We start from the raw sequence: 23,533 nt of genomic DNA on the forward strand, positions 1-23,533 counted from the left end.
AATGTTTCAATTTATTATTAAATTTAAGTAAATGGTAAAATGTTGATAAATTATTTTATTATATTTCTATTTAAAGATTTTAAAAAATCACAATTTCCTGATGAACAATTATAAGAAATTATTTTTGGAATACGTATTACATATAATTTTGAAAATATCATTTAAGCTTTAAGTCAACATCGCTAACATTTCACACGTTTTTCTTCATAATTTTCTTTGTTAACCAAGTTTCCTTAATGTTCGAAGTTAAACTCGTAATGTGACTCTCTGATCTAATGGCTGAATCAAGGAAGTTGTATTTGCTCTAAGAAATTGTGGACTTCGATATATCGAAGATTCGTTATCAGAGGTAACTTCAAATGAGTTATTAATGAGTTCAAATGAGAAATTGTTATAGTTAAAAAATTATTGTAGTAATATAATTTCACATTACTACAATGTTTGGACACAAATGTATAATATTATAGATAATTTAAGCATATAATATATATGTAACATATTAATGTAAATGTGCCTAGAGGAAATACTATTAATAAAAACAATATAAATGAAGTCTTTCAGGGTATGGTCATTTCTCCATGAAGATATCTCAAAATCACCTGCAAATATTCAGTATAATTGTATCCTTGTGTATCATTCACTTACACTTTTCTTTGTACTAATATATTCTAAACAAAAGAATACATTTAGTGAGTATAGCAATTACTTATGTAAATGTTTTAATTGACATGTGTTTATTATTTGTTGACAGTGGGAATGGACATCGTACAAATGTGAATGGTGATGTCTAGCGTTCCGCCGCCGGTGGCCGATGACGCAACGGGACGTCCGCGTCGGCTTGAGGCGGCGAGTGTGGTGGGGCGTCGCGGCGTCTCAACGCTTATGTACGCGTGCCAGCAGGGGGACGTGGAGGCGGTGCGACGCGGACTACATGTGCAGGTCAGTGTGTTACCTCCGATCAGCCCCTAAACACACTTACCCAATTTTTCCCCAAAAAAAAAAACACAATCGTACCTCGACCACCGAAATACACATTCGGTAAGTCCACAAAACTTCGACTCTGTCAATATGTTACTTAGTACCCAATTAATTATTATGCATTATAATTATTATTACATATAATTATCGCATTTAGTTACAGAACATTTTTAGCTGTTATTTTTATATCATTATTTTGAATTAAACAATTTATATGAGCATTACTATAATTTAAAAGTTTAACTTTTAATTTCTTTTTAGTAACATCAAAATAATTCAAAATAATAAACTTGCAGAAAATACATCATTTCAAATAAAACTTTTTTTTACTATAATTTTGTCACTTGCATTCATAGTTAGAAAATTCAAACTCAAACCAAGTATACAATTTATTATTTCTTGCACTTTTGTTAGACATTTTTTTTAAGTTAAAACATGTTCATTTTATAATACGATTTGTAAACTGTAAACGTAATTGAAGATCTTTCATTTTTAATATAATTTTATTTTTAATTAAATACAATTTATTTTTTAAATATTTTTCTGAAATACTTTAATAATAAAAAGACCGTTTATACAATTTCATTAACGATTAATCAAGGCAATAATAAGAAAATATTTTTTTATCATCCTTTTTATTAACCACTGTTCTATAATAAAAACATTCAGTAAATGATCTGGTGGTTGACAAGATTTTAAATGGACATCGCACATTGGCGATTATCCTTTACTTATTAGTTATTTGTTTAATCTCAATGGTAGATTTAGTGGCATGTGTCGCTTCAGTCGCTGTGTTGTTAGGCTATTGTCTAGAAGATTGACAGCTAGTACGTTTGGATGTCTGTCTAGTATATTTTGGTATCGGCTACTGTTTTTCGTAATTGTTTCCTCTACTATTTCCATTTGAAGGTCCTCATGAATTCTCCTGTTCGTAATAATATCACCAATGATCCTTCTTAGGCTCTTTGACTGGAATCTTTGTATGGTCGCAATATTATATCTGCTGCTTACTACCCATAGCTCTATTCCGTATGTCCAGTCAGGTTTTAAAATTACCTTATAGATCAGCAACTAGTTTTCTTTCGAAATTGACAAATCTTCCCGTAATAGCCAGTAGAATTTCCTGAACTTAATTTCGAGTTGTTATCTTTTGCTTTGATGTGATCCTTCCACGTTAATCTTCTATCCAGATGCACACTTAGATATTTCACTTTATTAGCCGCCGGTATTATTTCAGAGACTCTTTTCTGGTGAGAAGGAGTTCTTTCTCATGGTGAAGGTGATATGCACTGATTTCTATTCATTGACTTTCATTCTCCATTTTTGTATCCAATCCTGCATTAGGTTCAGTTTCACTTGCAGGTGATGCAACTGCTGGGTCTGCATCAGATGATATTGCAGTATCGTTGCCAAACGTTGCAGCCATTGTTTTGTCCGTTAAGGGTATATCTGCCGTATATTGTATATACAGGACTGGTCCTAGCACTTTACCTTGCGGTACACCTGACGTGATTGGATAGAAATTCATCACTGTATCGTACACTTTCACTTGAAATAATCTTCCAGTTAAATATGAATGCATTATTTTATAAAAGTTATATGGTAGAATCTTATTTAATTTATAGTGCAGTCCCGTGTATTAATAATATTATTTTTAAGTCAGTAACTTTAAAATAAACTTATTGATTTCAATATTTCATTCATTCAGTCTTACAACAATCTGATTACTAACTTTCCGCAATTTAAAATAGTAATAAAATATAGCTGTATTAATAATATTAATAGTATCTCCAAACAATAAATACTATTAATATGACTTTAAAAATATTGTTCAGTGTTTCATTACTTAAATATTTCAATTATAATATAATTTATAAACCAAATTTTAATTAAGTTAATAAAAATAATATTACTACATTAAATTTATAACGTTTCATTGTTAACTAAAATAAAAGTTTAAAATTTTACAATCTTGTTTCTACGTTTACTAAAATCTATAAAAATGTAAAAATACCGCTACATTTATTTTGCATTCAAATGTTATAGGTAATTTAACGCTAGACATGCAATATACGCTTTTAAAGAGAATTAAATGTTATTGGTACTTCACCTAAAAGCTAAATAAAACTAACAACTATTTCAAAAATCGATAAAATACGGTAGACTTTCAAAAGCACGTGTGCTCTGTCTGGTGATTCACTTTTTATTTTTGTGTACGGGGGGGTTGAATGTACGGCGACAACAATAACGATTCTACAGTGTCTTAGCAACCTTGAAACGCCTGAAGGGGTGCAGTTTGTGGAAAGACTCGTTACCATCAACAACGTGGACTAAATTACTTTCGACAATTTACCACAGTGCTATACCACACAATCAGGTTAAACCAAACAAATATATCCACTTATATTTACATTTGATGGTAATTCTTACACAAATATTGAAGGTGCAATCAACTGAATCTATGCCAGGTATTTTCTTATTTAAAAATAATTCCAATTCTTTACATTATTCTTATCATAATAATAAAAATATAGTACATCCTTAAAAATAGTAATAAACAAAAGTAGATATACATAAATTATAAGGTTTATGAACATTTAATATATGATTCTATTAATGCATTGTTACATTTTTAATAGAAATTTGATGTTTTCTGATACAAGCTACAAAAGGCAGTAATTTATTAACTACTTTTACAACAGTTTTGTTTGTTACATTTTTTGATACAATTGGAGAAAATTGGTATAAATATTTTGGATAATAGCCTTTTTTAGAAAATCTCGATTAATTCTCAAATAAATAGTATAATTTATCTATATGGAAATGAAATATTTTATATTTAATTTTTATATAATTGTTATTTTTTTAATTAAATAATTTAATTTTGAATAGTATTTTTTTATTATTTAGGCAGAATCTGCTTATTTCCTGGACCGAACTGGAAAGTCATCATTGCATTATTGCTGCACAGGGGATAAACGTAAGGCATCTCTGCATCGCCAAGCGGCGGATCTACTGCTGATGGCAGCCCCAGATCTGGTGGATGGTCGCGATGAAGATGGCTTTACACCTCTTCATCTGGCCGTCATCGCAGGAAACATGCCTTTGGTCACCTTCCTTCTGGCTTCCAATGCAGACGTGAACGCAGTAGATGCTGAAAAACATACTGTTGTTCATTGGGCTACTGGTAAGATTATAAAAATAATGTTGAATTCATAATATGTGATTTAAATGATCATAATTTCCAACTTCTGTCGTCTCTTAGACTAATGATAAGATTGCAATAGAAACCAGATTAAGATAATAATGAAAATTAAAAAATTATATATAATTTTTAAATACAGTTGATTCCAAGAAAATTTTGTCCCGATTCACACACGATTATTGATCCGGTTAAAGATTAAACGGAATATTTTCCTGGAAGTAAATTTGTGTTATTTCTTTAGAATTGTTTCCGTTCTTTAGGATTTGTCCCTAATAAGCGGCTGCCCTGATTAACCGGTGTCCCAATTAAGCGAAATCGACTGTAATTGTACTATCCAAATAATTGCTACATCAACCGAAATCACATTCGAATTTGCAATATGCTATATTATTTTTGGTTTTACGAAATTAATTCCTAAACCCTTTGAGAACAGAATTTTTTTTTTGACTTTACACATTTTTATTTCTACAAATTATTAACAAATAAATGTTTAAATAAAATTATGGTAAGAAAATGTGAATAGGATGTCCTGATTATCCTCCAGGATTTGTAGACATTTGCAACACCGAATTACTTTTTGTGGAACAATAAAAAACAGTTCCTGTCTTTATTAAGACACAAGCCCACATTACAAGTCAAGTATTTCCAAATAATTCTATGCACTTCTTTTGAAGTGCTGCAGTGTGCACATCAAAAGGAGCTTACCCGTTCAGGCATATGTGCTGATTTATCATATCTAACTTCTTGTGGCACACATTTTTTGTATTTGTTTCCTTCAGTTTCCTTTGACTTTCTACCACGTTTTACATTTTCTGGTGCAGCACCAATCAGTCCAGTAGCAACATCTTTGATGGCATCTCATTAGTATTACTTTCTCGAAATAAAGCATATGCATTCACAATGGAAGCATCAAGAAAATACCAATAAATGCGATGCCACCATTTCTGATACATAGGGAGACACAATGGTATTTACTAGAAACTGGTAGGAACTTTGCAAATGAATTTTAAATTTATGGTTAGCAGCAGCAACCAGTTGTCCTGAAAGGGTTAAGCAATTTAGTGGTAGAAAATAATATGACCAGATAAGTTTCTTCCTTCCTGTATCTTATAGAACTTTCAGCCTTTTATTTTGTCGAATGATTGTGGAGTGTAGTTCTAAAATGGAAATAAAATTTGAAGTTGAGGTCTTCGTTAACCGACGCACGAGTATTATTCTTAAAATCACATTGCATAATCCAATTGTATATGTAATTTTGGTCAATTCTCTAAGCATAATTTATATAATAAACAATCAATGAATTGTAAATAATGAACACAAAATTATCTTTTTGATTAAAATTTTCCAATAAAAAAAATTAAAATGTAATCATTAACAAATTAAGCATTTGGATTTTGAAAAATTTATAAGAAATAATAGATAAAACACTTTAAGAACTAACAGTTAAAAATGAAATAAAATTTAAAACAAACATTTAATTATTTAGTAGAAGTGTTTCGACCTTGCACTTTTGAAAGCGCTTTTTATATTACAGGCTGCGTGCCATTTGGTTTTACTATATTGCGGTAGAAACGCAATGTCAACTGATCAAATTGAAAGGAATTATATGGTGTACACAATCAATAGCAATTATATTATAAAAATTTAAAGCGTTGTTAAAGCAACAAGTTGATATTTGTTGTGACATTCAGTCATACGTTTTATGGATAGTATACGTGTTTTATTTCAAGGAATTCCAATGAATGGGCTTGCAGACAACAATTTTAATTAAATTTTAATTGTGGTTTGATAATGTACGTCTCGTATTAAGATTTTTTTTTCAATCTGATATGATAAATATAATTTGTTTACTATTCATTACGTAAAACATTTACAACTTGTATGTTATATTTGGTATAAACATAAAATCAAGTGATTAGTATTATCTTGAAGAATAGTCTTCTTCATAGTAACCGCAGCTTCTTTCTTACTTGTAAATCCACTAGTATTTTGAAAACACTTTTACAAATTCTCATAATTATGAAAAGTAAACTACAAATACAAATTCTTGATGGAAAATCTAATCAATATTACTTGCATTTAATACAATTTTCATACACTCAATATTTCATTAAAAATTCTTTCTAAATTTTGCTTAAACAGAATGTGAAGTTCTTGCCGAAAAAAAATAACCAAGCATATAAAAAGGAACATTGAAAACGTTTTATTTTTTAATGACAATAATGCTGATTATAGGAAGAAATGTAATTGCTAAGCAATCAGTGTTAAATGCAATAACTCCGCATATACAGTTGTTAAGAAAAAGAGAAAAAACACAAACAATCAAAGTCATGTTTCAAAATGTAAAATCAGTTTATATGTAAGTTGGTAGTTTATTTAATAAAACTTTTCTTTGTTCGAAACGTTGTTGTTTTTACCTCTGAAAACAAAGTAATTTTGTGAAACGTGTTCTATTCGCTAATCGAGGTATGACTATAATTATTAGAGTATTAGATTCAGTAATTTATTTAATTTAAAACACGAAATTTGAAAACCGTATTTAAAGGGATGCCCGGCGCATCCACAATTTCCTGATTTTCGAAAAATATTCCACAAGAAAAAAAAAATCCAAAAATAACTGATGACATACTCAATGCTGTAACATTTTAAGAGCGTGCATATAAAAAAATGGAACTATATATGGAACGCGAAATCACCATGCGTTGCAATTGGACAGAATTAGTTATGTGAACTTAACCCATTTAGAAACGTTGTTTTTATGCAGATTTATAGATTGCGACACGCAACAATTGTTAATGGTATTAGTGTAGCTACACGATATGCTGTATATACATGTGTGTGTGTATCTCGGACTGGACTGGCTATTGGGGTCAGCGGTCCACTTTCCAACTGCTGAAATATTTCCATCGCTTTTTCATTGCGCTTAAAAAACTTCGGCCTGGATTTCATTAAATCTCTGCACCACAGTTACCCCAAATAACGACAACAATTTCCTAGGTAATTTTCAACAAACGGAATCTCATAAATTATTTGTAAAATTTCTTTGTATACTTCTTGAACCAAATTCTCCACATTTGGTTCAAGAAGTATACAATCAATGTTTAAAGTTTGAACTGAAGGAATTATATAGTCATGTCAAATGCTGTTTTTATATAGTATTAGTGCATTTAATCGCCTTTGAAATAGTAATCTTTGAATGCTTTCTTTCTTCTGGAATATAGATAAATTCGCTTAAAGATTAGTTTCAATATAGAATATTTGATAAAATTATATATAATTATATAAAATTATAGTATAAAACTTTGGATTACTTCTGAAATAATGTAATTATATCTTTCAAGTAGCAAATAATTAGCTCTAGTATATAATCAATGATTTGAGTATTTATCGCCTTGAAAATTATATAGAAAAGCTTTCATTTTTTTTGATAAATTAAAAAAGAAGATTGGACGTAATATCTTAAGTAATTATAATCATACAAAAGTCAAGTGTTTCTGTATTGATTCAGGGAAATCGAAATTAATGAATGTTGTTTGTGCAATGTCCTCGTAATTGTCCGAAGAAAGGAATGTTTGCTTGCACGTGTAGGCGTTTCTGTTTTGTTCTTAGCCCGATGGGGTATTGGACGTATAATCGATTGCTGATTAACCTTGGGGGTCGGCAGAAAATGACCCTCGTGACGTACAAAAACTACGCTGCCCAAGCCCGCATGAATATTTATAAAACCTTGAATAATTATATATATAAAAAAAAGGGCGACAACAACACATGAAATACAAAATGGTCAGAAAAACGCACGGAATTTACAATACAAAATAGAAATTATTAACGAGGATACATGGAAAAAAAAGCAATTGCAATATGCACGACATGGGAAGAGGAATTTGTAATTTCGATCGGATTCAGTATTGAATAATCCATAAGCCTTGACCGTTTGTTGAAAGAGGAAACCGCTATAAGTCAAGGATAATATTCTATAATTTGGTCATTGCTATTTTTAACTCTTTTTTCAGTTTGTGGAGAGACCGAAGCTTTACGAGCAGTGTTAGCGGCTGGAGCCCCTGTATCTACTCCGGATGTTCATGGAGGATATCCGCTGCATTATGCAGCCCAAATGTGTGGAGGGGTACTTTATTAGACACGCTATTAATATGGATATAATATTAATTAGTTTTGATAAATTGAATTCAGGAAAAGGATCATCATCTCGGGCATCAGGTGTTACAGACTTTACTGGGGCACGAAGAAATTATAATATCCGTTGAAGATGGGGATGGAAGACAACCTTTGTTGTGGGCGGCCAGCGCTGGCTCATCTAGAGCTATGTTGGCTTTGATTCGTGCCGGCTCCGAAGTCGAAGCATCCGATAAAGATGGTTTAACGGCACTCCACTGTGCTGCTTCTAGAGGTCATACCGATTGCTTGGATACCTTACTAACACTTTGCGGGGCTTCCGTTGATGTCATCGACAGTAATGGATGTACAGCTTTGCACTATGCAGTCACCTTGGGTCATGCCGATTCAACGTCTTTGTTACTAGGTAAGACAGTCTCATCTCTAACTCATAAACTGATGATAGTCTTTAGCGCACGGTGCCAATTCCAATAGGCAAGATCGGAAAGGGAGAAGTCCGGCCCACTGTGGCTGCGCCAAGGGGCAATTCGAAACAGTCAAAATGTTAGGCTCACACGGCGCAAATTTATGGTTGAGGAATGCTCGAGGAGATCTTCCATTGCACGAGGCGGCAGCTTCCGGTCGCAGAGACCTAGTCAAATGGTTACTAGAACAGAGACCTAGCCAAGTGAACGCCAGAAACAACGACGGCCGATGTCCGCTACATTTGGCTGCAATCAACGATAATTCGGACATGTGCAAAGTAAGATCTTAAACACGAGAAAAACACAATCAAATTCATCTGATTTCAGATCCTTCTAGACAGCGGAGCTATAGTGAATCCTGTATTACGCACATCGAAAAATGCCTTCATGACACCTCTTGATTGCGCCATGCAGCGAGGTTTTAGATCCACTGCCAAATACCTCCAACTACAAGGCGGTCTTCCAGCCAGCAAAATACCGAATCCAGCACCACAACCAACGAGCGGTGTCAGTCTTCACATTCGAGATGACATCACCTTCTGGGGTGATACATCCGGAAGCGAAGATGAGAAAACTGAAGGCAAACGAAAAAAACGATCCATCAAACGCAAGGTCGCCTACAAATATGAGAGAAAACCGGAGGAAAGCGAGAAAAGTGAAACTAAAAGTCCTAAAGAGAAACTCATTTACAATAACGAAGTGAAAATCCTTGGTCACAGTCAAACTTTCAACTTCAGTGACAGCAAAACCTCTGAATCTAGACCCAAAAGCACAATACCCCATAAACGAAAGGAAAAAGTCGATACTCCGGATCCCAGAAGAAAGGAGGAAACAAAGTTGCCTAATATTAACGATAACATTAAGGAAATCGAGTCTTTGGCTCAAACGATCGAGCAAAAAGCCAAAAATATTTGCAAAGAAGTTACCATAATGGAAAGCAACATTTCTGATTTCAAGCCGGACATACAATCGTTAACAAGCGTTGAAGAATCGCCCGTGCAGAATTTAGTAGTCGAAGCTTCTGTTCATCCCCCACCAAAAGACACTTACAAAGAGGTAATCCAATCGCTTCAAGAAGAATTAACGATTTTACGCAATGAAATCAAAACGCTAAAAAGTATCCCGCAAGAACAGCATGAATCGGCCAACACGGATTTACAGGAACTGAAGAAGAACATCGAAGATATAAAAAAATCGCTGCTAACCAAACCAAACGATAATAATCTGAATGAAAGCAGTGAACAGCATTTAAAGCAACTGAAGGATGAAATAGAAATGTTGAAATCAACGATCAAAGATAACACCACAAAATTAACAGATTACTCGCGCAATGCCAATATCCAAACAGGTTCAAATAGTACTGATTTAAAAGTAGCTGCAGATGTCGAAACTAAAGTTGAAGATAAAAAAAATATTCAAGAGAGCTCAGCTGTACTCGATACAATAGAAATTGTTGATGAACTAGTTGATAAAGTTGTTGTACATGAGTTACTCAAGGAGAGCAAGGAAGAAAAACTTGATGATAATAACGTGATTGATCAAATTAAATCATTGGTGAGTCAATTAGATGAAAATTCTGAACAAATTTTATTAAACACACTAAACCAAATTAAAAATTCCGATAAAATTAATGATCAAATCGAAGCACAGGTTGAAGACAGTAGTGAAACAGTAATTAATTTAAAGGAAGATAATGAAAAAAAACTTTTTCAGCAAATACAAACATTGGCAAATCAACTTGGAGAAAATGCTGAAAATATGTTCTTGAACACTATAAAATATTTACAAAGCGGGGAAAATAACAACGATAAAATTCAAGTTGTTAAGGAAAGTGTAATTGCTGATAATGAGGATGTTGTAGATCAAACTGTTAGCGAAGATAAAACAAGAAAGGATGTTGATAGTAAACGTTTGGAGGAAGATCATGCCAAAATAGAAGAAGAAATTAAGAAAATGGAAGAAGAAAATAAGATTAAATCTATATCATTGGAGACATTAACAAAATTAATAGCAGCAACAACTTCTAGAAATGTCACTGAGCTTCAAAAAAATGCATTTAAAGAGTTGGAAATTTTAGAATTAACATATGATAAGAATAAATTACTATTAGAGTCTCTGAAAACTGAAATTAGTGATGTGGTTAATGATAAACTTTTTAAGATAACTTCTGAAGAGATATGCAAACAAATCGAAGGACAATCAGAAGCTGTGTTTAAAAAGGAAATTGATGAAAATATAAAAACTATTGTACTTGATAACTTGCAGCAAATAAAAAATGCAGGAGTAGAAAGTTTGAAGATAGCTGATCCAACTAAAATAGAAAATATACAATTAGAGATAATGGAACAAATCAAAGATGAGTCGGTGACGAATATGGTTGAAGAAGCTATTAAAACGATGCAGAAAAATAAAGCTAAAGAACCTTTCGGTGAGGAAGTTAGTAATGATAAGATATCTTTAGAAACGTTTAACAATCTGATAGAAAAGGTGGAAGAAACTGTCGAGGCGGACAAGAAAACAGAAGTTGAAAGTAAACGACAGAAAGATGAGGATTTGGAGAAAGGTATTGCCGATGCAGATAGTTCAGAGAAAAATAATCGCTTCCTGAAGTCTAAGAAACGTGGCCATCATCTGCACATACCACGGGATTTACCTGATAGTAGTGTAGACGCCAAGTCCAGTGAAGAAGACCGCAGTCATTCGGATGAATCTTCTTCCATTTCCGCTTCCAAACGAAAGCACAAAAGTTTCACGATTCTCGAGGAAGTCACGCGATTACCGAAAAGGAAGAACAACCGAAAAACACGACCGAGATCGGAGGAAAAATCACCCCAAAAGACTAGGATTCCAACACCTTTAAACAACGAACGCGCAAAATCTAATTTGGAGTCAAGAATTCCTGTGTTACCGGAACTCCAGGATAATAAGTACAAAACTAAGTCAGAGAGTAATTTAGCTAGAGATTATAGTGATAATGAGGAGGCTTCGGAAGAAGAACGGTCGCAGACCAGAAAGAAGAAGGTGAAAAGGAGGAAGGCCAGAGGATCGAAGAACGCGGGGAGCGACTACGAAAGCAGCAATTTAATAGATTCGGGTTTCGAGCCTAGTCCAAGGAGCAGCAGGATTCCTAAATGGAAAAACGTTTCGGAACGAGGGGTTAACATGACATCAGTTACGCAATCAATTCAAGGAAATATTAGGAGGTAAAATGGTTATCGATCGGAACTCCACGAAACTCGTTCGTTTCTTTTTTTATTTGTTATTCTAGATATCATTTGGAGCGAAAAATATTTCAACATTTGCTCGATCTGAAACGGCTTCAGATTCGATCTGGGCAACACAATGAGGCTATGCTTGTAAAACGAGCTATAGACACCTACCATAAGTCTTGTGCTTCGACTGTCGGTGCTGGGCAATACGTTCCCAAAGACTTCTCCTTTAAGAGCTTCGAACAGTTCCTGTATGAATCGTTGAGGAAGATCCAGAAGACATCAGCTCCCGAATACCTCAAAGGTTTACCGGAAAACGTCGTCGAGCATCCTCTGCTCTGCACACAAAGCACTAATCGGTGCATGCACGCAACTCATGCGTACACAGGAGTCCCATGCGCTGCGTACTGTAATTTAACAATTCCATCGTACTATTAAAACTTTAAATTAATGAAAATTACGTTATTTTCAGTGCCCAAAATGGACCATCACAGCATTCCAAAGATTGGCTTCAATTCGTGTAAGCCTCAAAGCACATTTCTGCCGGACATAAATGGCAAGAAGGCTGTCACTTTGGAACTATGCCATGGGAACGATAAACAAGTCATATCACTGCCCACTGATCGACTGGACCAAAACAAAAGGTATTACGTGACCTTCACCGTGAAGGGTCAACCGGAGAGCTCAGCAAAAGATGGCGAAGAAGGTCACAGACATTCAAAAAGCGTATGAGATCATAAAACATCATCAAATTATGGAAAAAAAAGTTGCAGACCAACAATAATATACCTACATAGAATTCATTCCTCTTCAAATGGTTAATCAACTGCAAAATGCAACAACAAAACTATTTTCAAAATGAAATTATTTTTATTGTTTTTGTATGGATTTGACTCTTTCGCTTCCAAATACAATTTTAAAATCTGCAATAAAACTAATACGAGTAAACTGATAATTTCTAAACCGCATTTGAATATTTATTAGCACAATTAATTTAATTAACGTACATACATCTCGAAGAATAACCTTTATGTAGCTCATGGCATACATTAGGTTCGTGACCTAACGTCTAAAAAAGTATCACTATAATTAAGATATAGATAACATTATTACCGAAAGAGTCTTATTCTTCATTATTTTAAAATAAAATATATACATATTTTTTATATAAAAAAATAAATTTCCAAATGTATTGTTACTAATAAATTAGTGGTTTTTCGTAGAGTGGTAAATTGTTAATTTGTGAAAATAAGAAAAAATCTACGTTTGTTAACGAAAGAAAAAAATTGTTAGTCCTGTTATGTAAATACTGTTTTGTTTTTTTTCTGTTGAGATATTAAAAATTGTTTTTTGTTCAATCTTTGCTTTTTTTATTAACTAACAAAGATAAACCGGAATCCTCGGAACATATTAGTATTAAAATTATTTCAAAGTAACTGCAAAATATTGCGTGTTTTTTTTTTAATCAACATGCATTAGATAATTATACTTATATTTCCACTAATTGTAATTGTTCTCTGTTTGTTCTTTATTCAAGTTGAAAAGTGACTTTTTATCTAATGATAATATCATCTGTCCATGAAATATTCAATAAACGTTTCAGGGTGGGCAATTCCCTCGCCCCGCCTGGTGATATGGGGCGACGGTTGCCATGGAAATCATGGAAATAAACAAATGTACGGTGTTCAGAGGCTAAGAAACTGGTGGCTACACGCTCAGTGCCTACTGGTTAGGTGCACCGAACGAATGGAGAAATGGTTTAATGGAAGTAAACTCTGGTTACTTGGAAACCAACTGCAACTTTTACCGAAAAGGTACGTACACTCTTCTTTATATTATACAAAATAAATTAATTTACTTGTTTTTGTTTATATTCGATACATTAATGCATTACATTAAATAGTAATTATTATTTAAAAAATATTCAATTTAACTGTAACAATATAAAAAATGTACCCTAATATTAAATAAATAAAATCATTTATACATTTTTTTTTTATATAATAAAGGTTTTTAATTTAAAATGATATAACTATACATAATTTAATTGTATATATTTATATAATGTAATTAATTGGTGTAGTATCAAATCTTAAAATAATGAATATCACAAGAGAAAACTATGTAGTAGTCTTATACTAATTATTTATTGTTCATATTTAGGTAATGAATAAAGTTAATCTATCATAAACATATGTATACTTAAGATGATTACAGTCTAGAATGTGTAAACTAATTATAAAAAAAATAAAATTGAGTCAAAATAAATCAAACGAGTTAATTTTGGCATACATTTGTAATGGCAATAATCGTGTCATTACGAGCATCGAGTCGGAAATCGATTCAAATAAAAATAATTGCTCCGATATCGATCGATCTTATGTCACAGTGCCATTGCAAATAGAAAGGCGCCGAGAAAGGCCAGAGGTCACATAATTTAAGTCGGTCGAAATAAAAAGAAGCAACAGAAGTAAAAAAAAATAGAATAATATAGAAAAACCGGAACTCCCGCAGAAAAACAGGAAAAAAGTTCTTATCTCACGCGAAAGCGCTGTAATCTCGCCTGTACATTGTACGAAGAAAGTTGAAACGATTTACTCCAATTTCGTTTGTTTTCTAGTATATTTTTGTTTCACTTTCCAATGTGCGCGATATTGATTCGGAATTAATAAATAATTATTGTATTCATATGTTCACACAGATGTTTTAAATTTCAGCAAATAGTACCCATATTTCATTAAATGGAACTTCAATCTTTTGTTTACTAAAGTTAAGCAACGTGTATCAATGATAATCATTAAATGGGTGTACGGTACCCTCTAGTAATTTTAGTTAAATAGTAATAATACCGTTGAAATACAACAGTTAATAATTGTGATAAATAAAAGAAATAAGTTATGTATACATTAATATTATTTTACTTTAATATTGTACACTTTTACACTTTTTTTTGTATACTTTTTTATATCGATTCGAATGTTCACAAAAACTACTGCCTAGAAAAATACACGATGAATAAAACTTAATAACAATATCATTTGTATGTTGTTAACAGACAATATTAGTAAAAAATCGTATAATTATATAAATAATGATTTGCTTCAAATCAAAATTACGGAATTGTTTGACCTGTATTGAAACTTTGAGAACTTTTCCTCATGCACATTCAATATTCATAGAATAATTAGTCTTTAAACTACATTTATATGTAATTGCTCAGAAGTAGAATATGTGTTTAATTTTAAAACATAATTAGTTTCATTACAAATTGAAATCTCCAGACTGTGTTTTGTGACATGATAGCTTTGTCGCATATATTAAATCATCATATGGGCTACAAGAAGCCCATCCGCTCAATGGGTTCCACGATTTTCGTGTTCTTTCTGCCGAATATTTCTTGAAAAATTTTGAAATTGGAGATAATTGTAACAAGTGATGAATATTGATTCTATAAGTACGACCCGGAAAACAAGCATGGAGAGCAGGAAATGCAAATCATCCCAGTTAAAGCAAGACAACACAGGCTAAGTTGCATAACTCCACTGTCTAAGTAGAGGATACAGAACAGTCTTAAAATAAACGCGTTCGTCGCAATGACAATGACACGATTAACGCCATTTTCATATTACTTGCAAAATTAAAATACAAGATCTGGTCTTTAATTAGGCATAAACAGGCTATATGACCACAAGGTGCGAGCTAAGTTACATACTTCCACTCTCAGCAGTGGGGAAGAAAACAGAAGAAGTTCATTACAAATTCAACAAACTCTATTACTATTAAAACTGATTATTTTGAAATATTTATTTCAAATATATTTTAATGCCTCGAATATAAAAACTAAAAATATATTCATTTAGCTCTAAAATACGAATTTATTTTATTTATTTCAGTAATTATGTAAATTCTTTGATAATTTGCTGCGCTGTTAGTAATTTTCCAACTACATGATTCTTCGTGCATGTATGTGTTTTTTGATGCGTAGTAATAAAGAATGTCTACTAGATAAAAACATATTTTATTACGCCTCGGAAAAGGTCATCATTAACTCTAACTGCCTTTCTTTTTTTATTTTGTGTTTATTTATCCTAATAAATATACCTTATATTTTGTCACAAAAATGGACTTATAACTGAATTATTTTTAAAATTCAAAGAGATTTGTATCAGTTAATAGGAAGAACATATTTAATAATGAAAGGGTCAAGGCCCCTTAATGTCTCAATAATGTATCGTCGTATATAAATGCAAGTTACAATTTTGTTGTATTATTAATATGTCCGTTGCTATACAATTATATCAAAACACGACCAACTCAAACATATGATTGATTTCCATTCCCTTTCCTAACATTATCCATTTGTAACATTCAAGGGTCCGATGCATGATATATTAGATACGATTTCTGTAATTAATCAATCGATAGTATGGCACATTCCGTGTCATATAAATAACTTGGCATTACGAAGTGGAATCACTAAAAGCGATGTTATCATCGCTTATGAGCCCCAACACCCCAGCACCGTTTGCAATTCAAAAACCATTAAACGGGTGAAGGGCAAAATCTAACCTTACCACATATTAACATAAAAAAACAATGCGCGTGATTGAAGTAAACAAGCTGTGAGGGAGGGTCGTGATTGTTATCTTTAATTAACATTCGGTGGGCTAAATTTCGCATATCTGTTCGGGATTTTGAAAGAGGCAATGTTTCGGACACTTGATGATGGCAAGAAACTGGAAAAAGGACGGCTCGGAATTAGGATTGATCCTACGTGCAAACAGACGGTACTATCGCAAATTCAACTAAAGTGACAAATTTGACAAAAACTCAAAATAGTTTAAAGCCTACTTAGTTGATTAATAATTTGTATTGATGATTTAAGGCAGAGGACTCCTTCGAAGACCATGGAAAGGTACGAGAAGCTAAGCAAACTGGGCGAAGGAAGTTACGGGTTGGTCTACAAGTGCAGAAATCGCGACACAGGCGAAATTGTCGCAATCAAAAAATTCGCGGAGAGTGAGGACGACCCGTTGATCAGGAAAATCGCGCTCAGGGAAATCAGATTGCTGAAGGTAAGTTATAATTACCTGCAGATGCAAACAAATATCTAAACCATCAATATTAATACTTAATTTTGGGATAGAATTTGAAGCATCCAAATTTAGTAAATCTACTTGAAGTGTTTAGAAGAAAACGAAGACTACATTTGGTATTCGAATACTGTGAACGGACTGTTTTGAACGAACTGGAAAGGTAACATATAAACAAACAATAATACACCCATACCTCGCTGTACGGCCTAGATACGTTACGGAATAGTTGACCGTAAACCGAAAAGCCATATACAACATTCTGGGCAGTATTAGCTTTTTTTATTCAAGGAATAGAACAGTTCTGATACTATAGTTTGCTTTTAGATATCCAAGAGGTTGTCCTGAATTGTTGACGCAACAAATCGTTTGGCAAACTCTTCAGGCGGTTGCATATTGCCACCAACGGGGTTGCATCCACAGAGATATAAAACCGGAAAATATATTACTGACAGGGAATGGTGTAGTGAAACTGTGCGATTTCGGATTTGCAAGGATGTTGAGTACGTTTAAATAAACAATAATATATAGGAAGTCATGGAATTATTTACTTTTCCTTAGGTCCTGGTGAAAATTATACCGATTACGTGGCAACTAGATGGTACAGGTCACCTGAGCTTTTGGTTGGAGACACCCAGTATAGTACACCGGTCGACGTTTGGGCCATTGGATGCGTTTTGGCGGAACTCATCAAAGGCGAAGCTCTGTGGCCTGGAAAATCAGATGTAGACCAACTATACCTTATCAGGTGTACAGTGGGAGACCTATTACCTAGACACATGCAAGCCTTCAAAACAAACGACTTCTTCCGAGGAGTTGTCCTACCAGTACCTCAACAAATGTACCCATTAGAAGTGAAACTTCCAATGTGTACACCAACAACATTAGATTTCCTCAGGGTAATATAATTAATTAATTTCGTTCATTTTTTTAATCTGCTTCATTAGAGATGCGTAGACAAAGATCCAGGAAAACGTTGGACGTGCGATCAACTTCTCACTCACAAGTATTTTGATGGTTTCCACTTCAAAATAGATGAGGATGAAATACAACACTTTGAGAAAATAACGCGAGAAAAGTCAAGGGTATTTTTTTATATACTCAGTCTTAGGACCTGTTTCTTTAATTCAAAACAATTTTTAGAATTCTAGCAATAGCATGACTCTTCCGCAACTCACAAAACCGATCAGTCCATTCAAAACGTCTCAGCAACAATCACAGAAGTCGAACAAAATTGAGCATTTACCGACCATATGACAAAAATTTTCCCTATTCAAATGACTAGTCTATAAGCCTTAACAAATTATTATAATGTCTTAAAGTGTTATATTTATATATGAAAGAAACAAAAATGAGAGAACAAAAAGTAATTTGGTGTGTAAATAAAATTTTAATGTTTTTAAGAAATCATTATCATTAATTTGTCAAAAAAAAACAACGAAATCCAGCTCCTTAAAAAACACATGCTTGAATATTTTACTTTTATCAAATAAAATTTATTAAGATTATTTAGTTAAGTCAGCATTTTCTTTACTTTCTAATTAACTTTATAATAAATAGACATAAAGCATTTCTAAACATTTATTCAAAGATGTCTACTTAAATTATGTACAAATCACTACAAACTGTTTCTGGTTAGGCAGGTTTCTTGTCCTTAATATCAGTTATAGATGTGGTTGATGTATTTTGGAAAAGTGATACATCTCCAATAAATCTGTTTTTAAGGTACTTGGCGGCCTGCAACAGAAAAACCATAAGTGCTATTACATTCAATGAAGCAACTATTATATAAAAATACAATTATAAATGGGAAATCCTTCCTCTTCTCTTCCGACACCAGTTTTGTATTCTGTATCATGTACCAAGTCCAATGTATCGAAACTATCAAAGCACCGCCACTTATCAATACAACATTGCTATTACAGAACTTAACAAATCTTTGAAGTACAGTCGGTTTATCCATGGTAGAGCAAGTGTAAATTAAACAATTTGAGGTTATGTCAGGACTATCTGTCAAGTGCAAGGACGACTACTATAAATAGTTAATTACGAATTTAAATAAACATTTACAAGGAAACAATTATTTAAATACAATTAAATATAAATATTGTTCAGCATCTTACAACAATAACATTGTTTCATTTCTAATAATTAAGAAAACTTCTTTCAAAATTCGAATTAAAGATTTCTTCATTATCGGCAAGAAAAGCATGAGCTTTAAATCAAACATAACATAACCTCAAAATAAAATCAACATACATTCACGATGTCTGACAACGAAGGAACAAGTTCTGAATCGGAGCATTCAGAAAATGAAGTTATGCAAGAAGCCAGCGAAAACGAATCCGAAACTAAGGATAGAGTAAGTAACAATTAATTAATTTTATATAAAAATGTTAAAGTAAAACTTACAGGAAAAGATAAAAGAGGAATTGTCAACAATGAGCTTTGCAGATTTGCTGAAGCTGAAAGAGGAGATGGGATCAAAGTTATACAATAAAACGATTTTTGAAGGTGGTTCAGGAAGAAAGAAGAAAACTTTCAGTAGAGGAAACAAGAATCGACCCTCAGAGATGAGCTCAAAAATTAAACCAAGATCTAAACCAGTCACAGCTAAAGCCAAAGATGTGACTTTTAGAGATCCAAGATTTGATCCACTGTGTGGAGAGTTTAACAAGGAACACTTTAAGAGCAATTATGAATTTGTTAATGAAATTAAGAAAAATGAAAAAGATACACTGGTGAAGGAGTTAGAAGACACTGAAGATCCTAAAAGAAGAAAAACAATCAAATTATTAATTGAGAGATTGGTATGTTATTTACATATAATTTTAATCCATTCTATATTAAATTATTATATTTTTTGTTATTTAGGATAACCAAGTGAGAGCAAGGGAACATGAAAATAGAGAAAAGGAAAAATTGTGGCAACAAAAATTAGAAAATCAAGATAAAATACAAAAAGGAGAGAAACCAATCTACAAAAAGAAATGTAAGTTAAAATTGAGTAACATAAAGAAGTTTGTATTTAAAATGTTTTCTTTGTTATAGCTGAAAAACGCGTTGAAAGTTTAGTTGAGAAATATGAAAACTTGAAGAAGACAAATAAGCTCCAGAAACATATTGAGAAGAAAACTAAGAAGCAATTATCAAAAGATAGAAAAAATATGAATATGAATGTTAACATGTAATTTTTGTTTAAATTAAATTTATACTTACCATAAACAATTATCCTGTCCTCAACATTTTAGCTTCTTTCTTTTCTTGCAGTTCCTTCTTCTGTTGCTCAACTATAAGTTTCCTTTCAGCTAAGAATTCTCCATATTCATTTGCATCCAAGTCCTTTACTACTTTAATCCCACACGAATTGGCTACACCAATAATCATGTTGCATAGTTCTTCCATGGATTTTATCTCAAGAGAAGGATCTTCCTTCTTAATTGCAGCTATTTCATAAATATGCCTTAAGGTGACTTTACCAGCAACTTCATTGCCTAGAATAACAAGTTATTATATATTAATTGGTAACAAAGAAGTATATAAGTGGTCTACCTGGATTCATGGCTGCTCTTTGTATACCTGCTGCTTGTTTCAAGAAAAATATTACTGGGGGTTTATTTATAGAAATATCATAACTTCTGTCAGGATTCACTACAGCTCGACAAGGTAAGGGAATACCTTCTTTAATGTCTTTTGTCCTCTCATTAAAATCCTTACAGAAAGCAGCTATATTGATACCCCGCTAAAAATACACATTCTTATTGTAAATTTAAATACTAATTTATAGTAAATTACTTGTCCCAACATTGGACCCAATGGGGGACCAGCAGCAGCTAAACCAGCCGCTATATTTGTCCGAAGATGGCCGTGTTGGATCTTATCCACGACCTTTTTTACAGCCTTCAACTTGGCTCCTGCTTTCGACATTTCGATTCCAATTCAAAATCCTTTATTTTAATCTAAAAAATTAACCTCCAAACACTCTAACCTAAAATAATAATATTGAAATGCTAGATTTTGTTGTATATGCTTATTATGTTGGTAGCAACTTTTCTAAGTAGATAATGGGTAGATAACTTTAGATACATGTAATAAGCACCACATCAACTACATTGTTATTGTTTGTTTTTTTTATTCAACTTTAACAAAAATATTTTAAACCCTATTTTGTTTTATTAACATAGAAAGAAATCAAACATGAATAAATTTTTGAACAGTTCGATTGAATGTAATATTATTATAATTATTAATATTGTTCTAGATATTGTGTTACTATCAACTAAATTACATAAGTTATCTTTGCATGCGCATATAGCTACATTATCTGTAATCATACAGCCAGGTCTGATGGAATCGTTATTATCATCAAATCCTGTTGAACATGCTCTTTCCATTCGAACTATACTTTCATCCAAACTTGTTACTTTCTTCAAACAATAATCGCAATCTGTGGGACACTGCAATAGCATATCAAGTTTTTCCTCTTCTTTGGCAATGTCAAAATAACAGCTTTTATTCAATTTCGAGTCACACTGGTAGCACGATAATCCAATAAGATTGGAAGGTTCAAACACAAAAACTGTTCGGAAATATAATAATAAACAATAAATAATGGGTATCATATCAAAATCAACTTGTTATGTCACTGTCAATATTGGGGGTGGGGTCGAGAGCATTAGTCCTAGAATAATTTTCTTCTTTTGGATGGGCTCACTTTCAAAATTCTTCGGAACATTTTGGTTTTGGTTTGATGGTCATAATAGACCCTTCGAGGACAATAATTAAGTATAATAAAAGTAAACATTCGAATTTGAAAGTTTCCAGTGACACCGTTGATAAACAGTGGTACAGTCAAAATTTTAGTTACGAAAATTATAAGGTTTTCAATTACAATTTCCATCCGTTCGAGACCGTTTTGAAAGGGATTTCTCACCTGACCAGTACATCTCTAGAAAAAATTAAAAATCAGACTGAACCAATTTTGGAGCGTTTAAGATCGAAACGCGTCTGCCAGAAGTGCTCAAATACTTTACCGGTGTTTAGGTGCCAAAGTGTTCAAACCCTAGATCCAGGCTATATAATCATGAACAGATTCGAAGATCAGTATGTAAACAGAGTAAATGCCAATGGTAGCAGAATGGCTCCAATACGGGAATACAGCAATACGGAGTGGATGAGCAGAGTTCGTAGAAGGAACGAAGGTTCCAGAATAGATCAAGAATTTTCCAGACAGGGACATCCGAGGGTCATCAATGAACCGCAATACCGTACTCATTATGAACGAAACCACCATCCTGCTAAAGTGTTAGACAATTTGTATGTACAATCTCATCCAGATTCAGCGTATCCACCAAATAATGCAAGATACTGGCATCAAGACAGGCAATATCCAAGAGATTGGAGATATGGTGAATGTCCGTGCCCGCATCAACATCACACGTAAATTATTTATTTAAGAAACAAATATTTCTCCTCACTCTTTGGATTCTTTAGGAATGATTGTTCTTGTTGTGAATGCGATGGTTGCCACGGCTGTAGAGCACGGAATTATTGCTGTAAATATGGTCGAAGAAGGCGCAGATCCTGGGCAAACCGGGCTTATTGTTACATCCGCAGGAGAATAAATAGCTTTCGTAGATCAGATTTTGGTCAACAAACATATCCCTATGAGGTTCAGTTTCCTATTGAAGTAATGAACGAAGATGATAGACAATTTCCAGTCGTATCAGGTAAACTGCCAAGTTTTATGCCGGAAGAATATTACCCGATGGAATATATCACTGAAGATGAAGAGGATTGTTGCTGCTGTTGCTGCTGCTGTGAAAACAAAGACCCTAAAAAATGTTGCAACTCGACGTTTGCCCAAACTGTTCAAAATGCTAATGACATGAAGACAAATGGAACGCAAACAGAAAAATGTAAATGTCGTTGCCGCTGTTGTAAAAAGAGGAAACAGCAATTATATCAACAATCACGAATTCCCAACAATCACTCGACTAAGAGCCAAGTAGGGGAAAAAACTAAAATTTATAAAAGCTCATCTACGCAGCACGAGCAAAGTTGTCCTAAAGAACAAATGTACAATGTTCTTTACGGCCAGATAAATCCGAGTCCATTATTTTTGGATCCTATATTCAGCAGTCCATTGACCGGGAAAAAATATAATATTGTGCCGAAAGTGCTTCAGAATGATTACCAAATAAAAGAAAAATGTACCAACTGTAAACAACTTTCAGATTATATGGATGATTTAAAACCAACCAAAATACCTACCAATAGTAAAGAATTCTCAGCTATGTTTGATACACTTGATAAATCAGTCATTGAAAACAGTCAATGCACTCACACAAGTGGAACGTTTCATAAAAATCCATTTACAATAAACCATCTGGATGAATTACCTAGTACATCTGAAAGTGAGAGCTTAATAACTACAGAGAAATCAGTGAC

At 32.9% G+C, this 23,533-nt stretch overlaps 4 protein-coding genes across 5 annotated transcripts; 3 read left to right on the forward strand and 1 right to left on the reverse strand.

Moving 5' to 3' along the window:
• The first annotated feature begins 902 nt into the window (after positions 1-902).
• Positions 903-12,812, forward strand: LOC108564988 (ankyrin repeat domain-containing protein 12). 2 transcript variants are annotated; one of them, XM_017924214.1, is made up of 8 exons: positions 903-939; positions 3,889-4,165; positions 8,197-8,309; positions 8,375-8,723; positions 8,770-9,059; positions 9,109-11,984; positions 12,050-12,399; positions 12,463-12,812. In XM_017924214.1, exons 2-8 carry the CDS (start codon positions 4,000-4,002, stop codon positions 12,720-12,722), a joined length of 4,404 nt encoding a protein of 1,467 aa, XP_017779703.1. In that variant the 5' UTR covers positions 903-939; positions 3,889-3,999; the 3' UTR covers positions 12,723-12,812. The 2 variants fall into 2 exon arrangements, with proteins under 2 accessions (XP_017779703.1, XP_017779702.1); XM_017924213.1 differs by lacking the exon at positions 903-939 and adding an exon at positions 960-1,038.
• Positions 12,813-16,375: 3,563 nt separating this feature from the next.
• LOC108564963 (cyclin-dependent kinase-like 1) lies at positions 16,376-18,394 on the forward strand. The gene is made up of 7 exons (XM_017924173.1): positions 16,376-16,777; positions 16,876-17,065; positions 17,137-17,246; positions 17,411-17,586; positions 17,645-17,982; positions 18,031-18,168; positions 18,227-18,394. The coding sequence occupies exons 1-7, from the start codon at positions 16,713-16,715 to the stop codon at positions 18,338-18,340; spliced, it is 1,131 nt and encodes a 376-aa protein (XP_017779662.1). The 5' UTR covers positions 16,376-16,712; the 3' UTR covers positions 18,341-18,394.
• Positions 18,395-18,650: 256 nt separating this feature from the next.
• LOC108564966 (39S ribosomal protein L11, mitochondrial) lies at positions 18,651-21,124 on the reverse strand. The gene is made up of 4 exons (XM_017924177.1): positions 20,879-21,124; positions 20,636-20,825; positions 20,303-20,577; positions 18,651-18,820 (listed from the first exon to the last, which is right to left on the reverse strand). Exons 1-3 carry the CDS (start codon positions 21,008-21,010, stop codon positions 20,312-20,314), a joined length of 588 nt encoding a protein of 195 aa, XP_017779666.1. The 5' UTR covers positions 21,011-21,124; the 3' UTR covers positions 18,651-18,820; positions 20,303-20,311.
• On the forward strand, positions 19,033-20,296 carry LOC108564965 (ribosomal RNA processing protein 36 homolog). The gene is made up of 4 exons (XM_017924176.1): positions 19,033-19,445; positions 19,498-19,893; positions 19,958-20,075; positions 20,135-20,296. The coding sequence occupies exons 1-4, from the start codon at positions 19,350-19,352 to the stop codon at positions 20,272-20,274; spliced, it is 750 nt and encodes a 249-aa protein (XP_017779665.1). The 5' UTR covers positions 19,033-19,349; the 3' UTR covers positions 20,275-20,296.
• Positions 21,125-23,533: the final 2,409 nt, after the last annotated feature.

The sequence above is a fragment of the Nicrophorus vespilloides genome, unplaced genomic scaffold (assembly GCF_001412225.1).
Source record: "Nicrophorus vespilloides isolate i.1.1-1 unplaced genomic scaffold, Nicve_v1.0, whole genome shotgun sequence".
Classification (NCBI taxonomy): Eukaryota; Metazoa; Arthropoda; class Insecta; order Coleoptera; family Silphidae; genus Nicrophorus; species Nicrophorus vespilloides.